The 11,261-nt window shown below is 44.5% G+C and overlaps 1 protein-coding gene across 1 annotated transcript; it reads right to left on the bottom strand.

Annotated features, from left to right (window-relative positions):
* Positions 1 to 1,024: 1,024 nt before the first annotated feature.
* LOC121343933 (angiotensin II receptor associated protein) lies at positions 1,025 to 10,456 on the bottom strand. Its single transcript, XM_041419537.1, has 5 exons — positions 10,399 to 10,456; positions 4,972 to 5,006; positions 4,649 to 4,760; positions 3,865 to 4,063; positions 1,025 to 1,804 (listed from the first exon to the last, which is right to left on the bottom strand). Exons 1-5 carry the CDS (start codon positions 10,423 to 10,425, stop codon positions 1,698 to 1,700), a joined length of 480 nt encoding a protein of 159 aa, XP_041275471.1. The 5' UTR covers positions 10,426 to 10,456; the 3' UTR covers positions 1,025 to 1,697.
* Positions 10,457 to 11,261: the final 805 nt, after the last annotated feature.

Raw genomic sequence — 11,261 nt, 5'->3', positions numbered from 1 at the left:
CCCTAGATATAACTGACTGTGCCAAAACCCAAACCCCAGAGCATTAAAAGCAGTGATTTTCAGTCTTTGGTCCATGGATCTAGGCAAAAAAATCCCTGAGCATTTTAATGCCTTATTCAGGGCTCTGTGCCATCACTGTACAGTTCTAAAGAGCTGGAAAAACCCATTACATAAAGGCTCTGCAACTCCACAAGCCCCAGCAACTTCTGCCCACTCTTTTCCTTCTTTGCCATCTAAACCCATGAACAGACCAATTCCTAGTCTTGTGCTGTATTATACGTAAAGCCTGTAAAAGGAATGTACGACACTTCTATGGCATTTACCATGTGCTTGGTTCAGGTACACCAAGAGGTCAATGTAGTGCTTGTGCAGCAGAGTAGAAGAAGAATCTGCTTACGTTTGAAGGGATTGAAGTTGGGAGAAAACTGCTTGGTTTTAAAAATACAAATGGCATGTTGCTGGAGGTTAGAGCAAAGTCAACAGGGGTCTTGGTTACTGAAGAATCCACACAGCAGAAGGTCTTGTCAGGAGAAATGCAGTTGTAAAATAACAAACTTTGACAATGAACTTGCTTCTGAAAAATACCTATCTTCCTAGCATTAGAATTCTGCCAAAGCTAACATACTCATTTTCTTCTGTAAATGAATCATGTTGAAATTTGGTTGTTTGCATGCTTCTGGGGTTTTGTTTGTTTGGTTTTCTTTTTTGAGAATCTTACCTGAAAGCCACAGCAGGACAGATTTATTGTGCATAACAAAAGAGTCTATAGTTTGTCACACTCAATGGAACTCACATCTACAGTGTAAATAAGTCCATCTTTCCTCAATCCCCATTTTACTAACCCATCTTCCCACCCACACAATTATATGCAGTATTTTCTACTTCTCAGAGTAAAGCTTAGGCTAAAAGCCATCAGAGCCCTGTAGATCTTCCCCCATAATGACCTTCCCAGACTGCCTGGCTACAGTCCCAAGCCCTCAGGAAAAGCTACATTTTCAAATGAGACATAAGTGACCAGTGTAACTTTTTCTAACACAGAAAAACTGTGTTCATTTTATAGTTTTCTTAGAAAAATGTAACATTTCAAGTTCTATTAAAACAAGCAGCTGAAGGCAGAAGGATATTTCAAGGCACAAAGGATCTGTAATCTACATTCAACAGTCACTTTAAGTATCCTGAAGGACATTCAACTTGTGTAAAAGCATCAGTTAATAAAACGCAATACCAGATACTGGGAGCACAAGAAGTTAAATAATGCCATCAAAAACAGCTCTTTGGAACTCCCAGATGTTTCCTGGAAATATATCTCCATAAAATCAGGCTACACTGTATTGCTTTAGGGCAGTCCATAAGCCTTTTAAACATTGCTAGTCCAGGAGTACTCTGAGTGGTTCTCTTATAAAGAACAGGAAGCACAATGGAAGGCTGGAAGACTGCAGAAGGTGCATCCAGTCACATGTACAGAGGAGGGATTTAGGGGGAGGGAAGAAAGGAGAGTACTGGGATTACACAGTGCTTAACATGACACCTCCAAGATCTTCTGGACTTACTGCAGAACCCATCTGCCTAACCTTTAGGCAGGCAAAAGAAATATCAGATCTTCTCTTATTTTCCCAGTAGCAGGGGAAAATCTTCAATGGGAAGAGTGGGAGGCTTGGCTGGGCAAGGGCAGTGTCTGTCCTGGGCTGCAGGGTGCCTCAGTATGGTGGCTGGGCTGCCTTGCTTGAGGAAGGCCACTGTGGAGGCGAGTCTGGCTGATCAATGGGCTCGTAGCTGCTCTGGTCCTGGCCTGCACTGGTGACACCTGCATGGAGATGGAAGAGAACAAGCTTAGGACAAAGGCAAAAGCACAAGAACTGAATGCTCTAGAAGAAACTAACAGCTCAGGAGCACACATTTTACCAGTTCCCAGCACTGGTGGTCTGTGATCCTCACTAAACAGGCAGGAGATAAGAAAAGCCCTTCCAACATGCCCGTTCTTTCCTTGAGAACCACTCTCTTAGTAGCCACATGGCTGTGTGGAAAGCAAGACCACAATACCCCATAGCAGCACAACAGGTTCCTGTAACCATGTATTTCAGCAAGATAAAGTGTATGAGAACTCACAGAAAAATGAACAGACAGAGCCAGAAGCTGCAGGAACTGTGGCTAGCTGACAGCATAGATTTAAAGGAATTAGACATCCATGAACCACTCTTCCCAACAATGCAACTGTGCCTCAAAGTGTGGTAGCAAATTTGAGTCCAACGGTGCACCATGAACAATTTGTGCAAAATCATGTTACTGTCCAGGGGATGAGCAGGGAAAGAGGAAGCAGGGAATATCCATGGACAGCTCTTTATCTAGGGCCCAGGCATTTGCCATGGGGAGAAACAACCTGAATCACAGATAGCCATTAGACTATGAGGGATTTGTTCTAAGCAGCAAGGATGCTCCCAGGCAACAAAGAGGGACTTACTGTAGAAGGAAAACAAGACAGAAAAGGCCAGGAAAATTTCAACACTGCAGGATTCAAAAGAAAATGCCAGATAGCAGGAAAATAAGAGGAAATTTGTCAAGCACATTCATCACAAAGCAACACACAGGACTGAAAATCTTGTAAGAAAGACAGTTCAGGAGAGGATATGAAACTACAGTGTCTTAATTCCCACCTGTGCCTGAGAGGAGTCTCTTGGTTTGGGATGGTGTGGTTGAAAAGAAGTGCTGCCAAATTCCAAGCAAAGAGATGAACTCCTCAATGACATCAATATTTTCTATACACATACTGAATCCCAATGACAAGCACAGTGAGCAGCTAATAAAAACTGACATAAAAAAGGCACTGCAGGTGACTCACATGCTTCCTGACCCAGGAGGCATAAGACATATCCATCTGGATTTTCACAAGTAGCTGGCAGAGATGACATCCACACTCCAGTAGCAGAGAGGTGCAAATACCACACAGTGCCCTAAGCCATGGTTTCTTGCCACGGCTTCTCCTCCCCCTGCAGGTTTCTTTTCTTTTCATAGGAGTGTGATCTTTGCTACCACCAAAGCAGAATAAGAGACAGCTTATGACAGACACTGTAATGCAGGTACACCATCTTTTGTCCTGCACAGCCTTCTTAGGATGACAAACAGAACTGTGACAGGCTGCAGGTTCTGCCAGCATGAATTCAAACAACAATCCCTGGCAAACAATCAATCCCTGGCAGCTGCCCAGGCATGAACTAGTACCAGGAATGCTTGGCAAAGCTGACCAAGACACAGAACATCTAGCCACAGCCCATCCTCTCTGGCAAATCTTCCACATTATAATTTTCAAATACAACCTGGAGAAAAATTAAATGTCTCCAAGCTAAATCCCATCAGGTAAACATTAGTCCCATTTTCCATGAGGAACAAAGCCCAAAGCAATCAAGGTAAATAGGGCATGTGAGGCCCACATGGACTTAGAAATCCAGCTTTATTTCCCTCTTGTTCATAATCCAGCCAGAGGAAATACTGCCTCTACTTTCCCCCAGAAGGAAAAAAAAGGGTCGACAAAGAAAGGACACCCAAAAGTTTCCAACAAACACACACAAATGGAGGAGGAGGAAGAGAGGAAAAGCCTCTTAACGCCATTGTGGGTAAAATGGTGTTAAGATGTCAAAATGTTAAAAACTTCAGTTCTGCAAGGGGAGAGAGAAAGACTATAAATTTAAGGCCAAAGACACACCAGAATGACAAAATGGGATAACAAACATGAGCAAGCAGACAAGCAGCCTGTCTGCCTGGACTGGAGGGCAGAATCCAGTTGCACAGAGCTCAGGCTGAAGGGTCCAAAGTGCCAGGCAGTCCTGAGGAGGTGGCCACACTGACATGGAAGCAGAAAAAGCATCCTACCTATGTTGAAGGTGTACTCCCCTCCACGCTCCCGATACATCCGATACACCAAAGAGCAGGACACAGGCTTGAGGAGGAGACTGAAGATGGCCATGCCTATACTGAACCGCTTCGCGTCACTGAGGAAGTCGTGGGAAGGGTAGAAGATAGAGATGTGAATGATGTCTGTGAGGACTGTGAGCAGCAGGCCAGTCAAGAACTGGAAACAAGGACAGAGAATGGGACATGAACAGAACGAGGGTTTAACCACTGACAGTAACAGCCTGCATCTATTTCCTGCTAGAGCTGTGTTGCACAATCATCCTTCACCCCAGCATCACACATCACTTGGTACTGCCCCAGGCAGACAGATACTCCTAGATGAATGGTCTTGTATTTCATGCCTTTTCCTGTCAGATGTCTTCTTATAATATATTCTAGAATTGCTTATTTTTGTTTGCCAATCTATTCAATGTTCACAAGAGGGTTTTAAAGAGCCCCTCCAACTGAAGCATATTAAACACTTTTGAGTCCTCATCTGGCCTTACAGGTCACAACAGCAAGTTGTGAAAAAAGGAAGAATCAAGTATGTCTCATCTCTGAGAAGAAAAAAAATTGACAGTGAATGCTTCTCACCACGGTTTACAGAGTTCATAGATTTATATGCTCTCTTACAAAAAAACCAAACCCACCCAAACAGGGAACTTCTGTATTGGGAACAGCTGAAAATCATCACTAGCTCAAAGACTCTGCCCTCCACCCTCCTCCTGAACAGGCTGGGGGAGACCAGTACTCTTACACTCACCATGCTTATGGCATCAAGGGAATCTCGCTGCACAATGGCCCAGATCCCCACTGCAAGGACACTGAAATTTCCCCAGGCATAGGAGAGTGGCAACATGTAATTCATGCATCCCCTGCCAAATGAGACAAAAAAATCCAGCTCGCATTCACAATAAACCTGCAACAGTTTAGTTTCATCCCTGATCCCATACAAACACCTCACTCTTAGATTTAGGATCTTCTTGCACACAGGCACAAACAGGGAGTGCTGATTCCCAGGGAACATCCCATTCCTAGTTTGAAGGAATACCCTCTTCTCCCCCAGGCCAGACACTAATCACTCACCACACTGTGAGCAGCCAATGTACCAGAATGATAGCCTATAAAAACAAACAAACAAACAAACAGGAAGACAGGTTAGCATGTTGGGTGAACTCTGGGAGGATCAGTGTGAAATGGCACCATCTTGTTCCCAAGGGATGGGTGGAAGAGTGGCTTGGACCCATGAACCAGTGCAGAAAGATGGTGAAGCAATTGGGACAGTGATGACAAAGCTATTTTTCTCCACATCTGTTGCTGAGTATGTCCTGTGGTGCTACACTGTAGTCATTCACTCTTCTTGTCATCTCTGTCAACATCTGATTCAGGGACCACTTAGCCTTTTCTAAATGGGTTATTAATTTTGGAACTCCAGAAGAGATTGCACAGAAAGCCAGGCAATCTGATTAACGCTGTGCTAGCACAGTTTATACATGACCAATCTGGCATCCCATCACCAAAAAGGCCATGGATAGACATGCCTACAGCTCCCAAAATTTCCTTCCAGTCCTCAGTAAATCCTTCTTTTACCTCCTTCCAGTCTGTTCAGAGCAGTGGTCCAATCTCACTGCAGTATTAACAGACCTGAAGTCTTCTTCCAGGACTCTGTGAACCTGATCCTGCCAGAGCACACAGCTCTTTTCACTCCCAGTGAAGCCACTAGGTCCAGTTGCCAACAGTGCCCTGAGCAGCAGTAAAATAATGCTGTCACAAATTCTGTTCTTTGCAAGTGTCCTAAATGATCCTGGTCCTTGTACTTAATGGAACAAATCTAAGAAAGGCTGGTGCTGTAATAAGTGATACAAGGATTCTCTTCACCACCACTTGCCATTTTTGTAACCAAGGAAACATACCCTACATGTTTATTCAGAGAGCATATGGGAACAACAATATATCACTTCAGGCTTTTTCTACATCTGTAGCCTGCTGATCACTCCAACAAAGGGAGATCACTCATATTTCCTCTCTAAACATTTGTGAAAGCAAGAATATGGAAGACAGCCTCTATTAACAGCCTCACTAAAGAAAGGCTGAAGCCTGGACATATCAGAGGATCCATGGGATACAGGTGCACTTTCATTTTTTCCTAGCCATGAGAAAGGCTTCAAATTAGCATTTCTGCTGACCTTGGTATTAAAAAACCAAACCCACATAACCAAAACCCCTTTGAAGCACACTCCCTGCCCCCCCTCCAAAGGGAAAAAAAGAAAATTGGGAAATGAGTACACAGCAAAAGCCTAAGTTACTCAGTGGACACAGGACAGCTGTATGCAGATAGGCGCATTAAGACACACACACAAAAAAACTAAGATCTACTGACACCCTGCTAGATTCCTTGACATACAACATCTCTCTATGCTCTAACTTAAAACAAAACTAGTTTCTGGAGAAGAGAGTGAAGCTGTGAGCTAAGTGAAGCACAATCAGGAAAGCACAGGGGTGGCCCAGCTGCTGTGGCTCACACTGCTCTGCCAGGACACCACAATGCAAATGACTTCTGTCTTCCTTCACTGCAGTGCCCCCCATCACACCTGAGCACTCACTACACTTTGCTGTAACTTCCAACACTGCTTAGACAGATTTTTACTAATTAATTTTTTAAATTGTTCATGAAAGCTTACAAAATGTTTCACCACCTCTCATGCTTCTCCTTCTCCCAAACTGTACCACAGACGCACTGGAAAAACTGCTAATCAGTAAAATACAAGATGTTCCTGGATAAGAATGGAGACGTGCAAATAGCATTTACTCAAGAGACTATCACAACATCAGGAAAATTCTTAATTAGGTAGTATTTAATTGCATGTTACATACCCCCAAGACCCCTCAAGGCTCACCAGTTAACATAATTAGGCAGGGTGGGTTTTTTTTAAAGCTGTCTAGATCAATACTGCAGTTACTAAATTATGAAGTATGTTTAGTAATCAGCATAAAGTCAACTAAACTGGGGCTGAATGACTGCTGAAATAAAACCAATATATTCCCTTTTTAGTTATTAGTCCAATTTACCTGACAGTTCTTCAGCACACTACGGAATTGGCTGGTGGTGTTGGTATGCTTTAACATAGAAAATATAGTGTTAATGAAAAACTACAAGTACTATGTGACATTAGTTAATTTGAAGGCAGCAGAAGAATTTAAAATTTTTTCCATCTATGCAAGGACTTAAGTCTGTAGCTAAGACAGACATATGTTTCTTCTTTTTGAGCAAATAACTCCAAAGTTACTGATGAACTAGTGGTGAGAGCAGAAAATAAGAAAGGTGGGTCCTTTGTCTCCATCTCTTCTGGGAAAAAGGATGGCTATGTAATTAAAAGCACCCCACTGGAAACTGGGGAGAGCTAAGGAGAATTGTTACCTCCTTTGCCAATCCCAGCATGCGATGGAACTAATTGCCAAGCATAAAAAGAGCCTAGGTCTGCCAGGGTCTCATTAGATGGGAAATTCTTTGGAATAGGAACTCCTTTAAACATGCTTCAGCACAGAGCTTAGCACAAGACTGAATTCTGACCAAGTTAAAAATGAAACAGTTCAACATTACAATTATTTTCTTGTTGTATCTAAATTTCTATTTTTGAGTGAGCTCACCTGCTCTATGAGTGACATTCACCTGAGAACACACAAAACCAAAATATGAATCTGAGTGGCCACCTGTGAGGATGCTCCTCATTATTATAACAGAGTGATAATAATGAGAGTACTTAAGCAGTGGGACAGGCTATCCAATGGCTCTGTTCTTATTTTAAAAGTCAGCTGATTTTTGAGTTGAGCTATTTGATCTAACTTTGCAGTTTGCCTTGCTTTGAGTAGGAGGTTTAATCACATGGCATACAGACATGTCTATTATCCCTTGATTCTGTGACTTAGCATTTAAAAATGCCTAAGCACAAAATGTGTGTTTCCAGGCACATGAATTGTAGGGCATTGTCCAGGCTTGATCAAAATCAAACGCTGTATTTTGAGGCTCTGCATGATTATTTCAATAATCATAGGTGTCAAGCTGTCATGGCAAAAGTACGGCTGTGCTGCTTCCCCCATGTTTTGCTGAGCATGGCTGTTAGAACTGAGCCAGTAGATCCTGTTCAATGAGCGTGTTCCCCACCCACTCCAGGGCAAAGCCTGCTATCTTCATTTTATAGCTCTGCAAGTAGCTTAAAGAGCCACCCCAAGGCTGAGATACTGCTCCGTTCTGGCACAAACACAGCTCAGTCATGCAGCTTTCTTGGAACTACTTCTATCACAAGCTCATCTTTATAATCTCACAGAACCAGTAAGCAGATCATGCCAATGAATAGTAGCAGTGTGTGTTATTTCCAGGTCCTTCTGAGTAAGAATCTTCCCCACCTTTGTGGTATTTTACAGCGAATCAGGCCCTAACTCAGGAACAGAATGAAGTGTAGGTACAACTATTAACTCCCAATTCCTGTCTTTGCAGCTCAGAGCAGAAGTGGCAGACTTAAAAACAAGGAATTTCTTAATGCTGAAAACAGTTTGCCCAGGACAAACTCACACTTATCTAACAAGAGATTGGGAAATGGTTGTCTGAAACAAGAGAAGAACGGCAACATTTTAGTTTTGCTGTCTTTGTGACTCATTCATCGAAAAGTCAGCGTTTTTCAGCTCCCCTATCTCCATTTCCCACGTTAGAACATGTATTTCATGTTGGCAAACTTTTTAATTAAATGTCCTTAGTTTTCACTGCTGTTTCAGCATGGAAAAAAATAATCAAACCAAGTTAAAAAATAAAGCAGAAGGCAAAATATTTTAATCTTCCCAGTGCCCTGGGAATCACACAGTAGTCCAAACTTGTCAGAGCAAAGTATCAGCTAGTTTCCAGAATGTAATATAATCCACAAGCTGGGCCTTGAAAAATCCATTTGCTTACTTGTCTCTAATGAGGGAAGTTGCTTTTCTTGGTGAACTAGTAAGAGGGGTATTCATCATTAGATGAACACCAATCTTTTCTTTAATACAGCCACATGAAAGCTGTCCTGTACAAAGCTGAATTAATAATGGTAGCAGAGATAATACTCCTCTCCCATCCAACCCATAGGCAGCCTGGTCCAAGGCCACTGCTCACAGCTTAACAAATCAGCAGAAAAAGCCCCGATGTGATCTGTGATGCTTTCAGTGTATGGGTAAAGCTTTAACCAAAGAAAGCACCCGAACCATGCTGTAGTAAATGAAATCACAAAGTAGTGAAGCTGGGAAAGGACACCAACACCTAGAAATCTCAGGGCTCTGAAAATGTGAAAGACAAAAAAAAAAAAAAAATAGAGGAAAATGTCACATGTCTGGTAGCACAGAAGACATCAGAATCAAACATCAATATCAAAGCAAACACAGTGTGACTTTAACATCCACTGCCAGAAGCAAGGAAGTGCTTCTTCCAAAAGTGAAAAATGTTACATTACTGGTTAAGTCTCTTTTATTTCCTTTCTCTGGTTATCAGATATTCACTGAAATTTCCAAAGTGCCCACCAGTGGAGCCTGCCCTCCCCAGCAGAGAAGCAATTGCAGTTATGTATCAGATGATAAAGCCCAAGTAAGTGGGCTTATTTTTCTAAGATACCTTGCCTGACAAGCAAAAGCTTTGTCTCCTCGGGATCTTGTGCACTGTTTATCTTGGCTTAGCTCTGGTCAGCTGAGCTAGAAACCCCCATGGACACTAGTTAATAGCCAGCTCTTGTCTCTGCCCAGTCCTTGGCCACTTTAACAATACCCCTGAAGTAGGGGCAAACTTTGGAGTCATCACCTGGTGGGTTTAACCAAGAGTCATAGAACACACTGAGCTGGAAGTGACCCAGCAGGATCACCAACTCCTGGCCCTGACTTTGGAGTCATCACCTGGTGGGTTTAACCAAGAGTCATAGAACACACTGAGCTGGAAGTGACCCAGCAGGATCACCAACTCCTGGCCCTGACTTTGGAGTCATCACCTGGTGGGTTTAACCAAGAGTCATAGAACACACTGAGCTGGAATGGACCCACCCATCAGGATCACCAACTCCTGGCCCTGCACAGGACACCCCAAGAATTCCAGCCTGTGCTTGAGAGCACTGTCCAAATGCTCCTTGAACTCAGACAGGCTGGATGCTGTGACCACTGTCCTGGGGCAGTTCAGTGCCTGATCACCCGCTGGGGAAAACGTTTTCCTGACAGCCAACCTAAACCTCCCCCGACTCGGTTCATGGCGTTCAGAACTTCTGCAGCCTTTGCCCATGCGATAAAAAAACTAGAAACTTCAGTTCTTCCTCCTCAGAGGGCTCGGCAGCTCCGAGCAGGGCCTCCGCCAGGATCTGGACCAGGCACACGGCCGGAGACCATGCGAGAGGAGGACACAGGGAGGGCCGATCCGAGCGCCCGGGGCGGCTCAACCCGCCGCAGCAGCCCCCAGCCGCCCTCCAGCCCCCTGCCCCGCTGCCGAGCCCCGGGGGCAGGGCGAGCCCCTACCTTGAGGCTGACGGCCGGCAGCTCCATGGCAGCAGCCCCGGGACGGCCGGCGAGGGGCGGGGGGAGCCGGGACACCGCCCCGGCCCCGCCCGGTGCGCCGCGGGCCTGGGGCCGGCCGGGGCGTGGAGTGTGCCTGGAGCCCCGACCCGGGGAGAGCGTGAGGCATCTGACTGCATCTTATCAGAAGGCTAATTAATTACTTTATTGTGCTATATTAGTCTATATTATATTACACTGTGTTATATTACATCTAAACTGAATCTGCCAAGCACTCAACCCTGCTCACAACTGCACAGAATCTCGTGACTGTCAGCCGACAGTCCCGACACACACACACACACAGAGAGAGAGAGAGACAGACAGACAGACAGACAGACAGACACACTTGGCCCTGACCGGCCAAGGAAACAAAACACCATCACTCTGGGTAAACAATCTCTATATTGCGTTCTACTTTGGCACAAACACAGGCTCAGCAAACGATAAGAATTGTTTTTCTTTTCTCTGAGGTTCAGAGGATGTGAAACCCAGAAATATTCTTGGGAAGAATTGTGCCTTGCTTTTCTCTGTGAAGAGAAATGTGGCTGCACCGAGGGGCTCTGTTGGAGTTGGCTAAGAGGCAGCTGATTGGACATGTCCCAGCAGAGGAGGCCGGGTGCTCTGCCCCCCTGATGTGAACCCCACGGCTTCTGATCTCATTAATGCCACGAGGATGGTGCCAGACTCTTCTCAGTGGTATCCAATCACAGGACGGTGGGCATAAACTAAAACACCAGAAGTTCCAGCTAAACATGAGGAAGAACTTATGTACATTGAGGGTGGCAGAGCACTGGGACAGGCTTCCCGAGAAGGGCATGGAGTCT

Source organism: Onychostruthus taczanowskii, unplaced genomic scaffold (assembly GCF_017590055.1).
Source record: "Onychostruthus taczanowskii isolate IOZ18803 unplaced genomic scaffold, ASM1759005v1 scaffold61, whole genome shotgun sequence".
NCBI lineage: Eukaryota > Metazoa > Chordata > Aves > Passeriformes > Passeridae > Onychostruthus > Onychostruthus taczanowskii.
The sequence above is the reverse complement of the archived record's forward strand: the minus strand, read 5'-3'. Positions and strand labels throughout refer to the sequence as shown.

Coding starts and splice junctions, on each gene's coding strand:
- LOC121343933 (XM_041419537.1), bottom strand. CDS start 10,425: ATGGAGCTGCCGGCCGTCAGCCTCAAG. Junction 5,007..10,398: donor TGCCGGCCGTCAGCCTCAAG/GTAGGGGCTCGC, acceptor TTGTTTTTATAG/GCTATCATTCTGGTACATTG. Junction 4,064..4,648: donor CCCTTGATGCCATAAGCATG/GTGAGTGTAAGA, acceptor CCTTGTTTCCAG/TTCTTGACTGGCCTGCTGCT.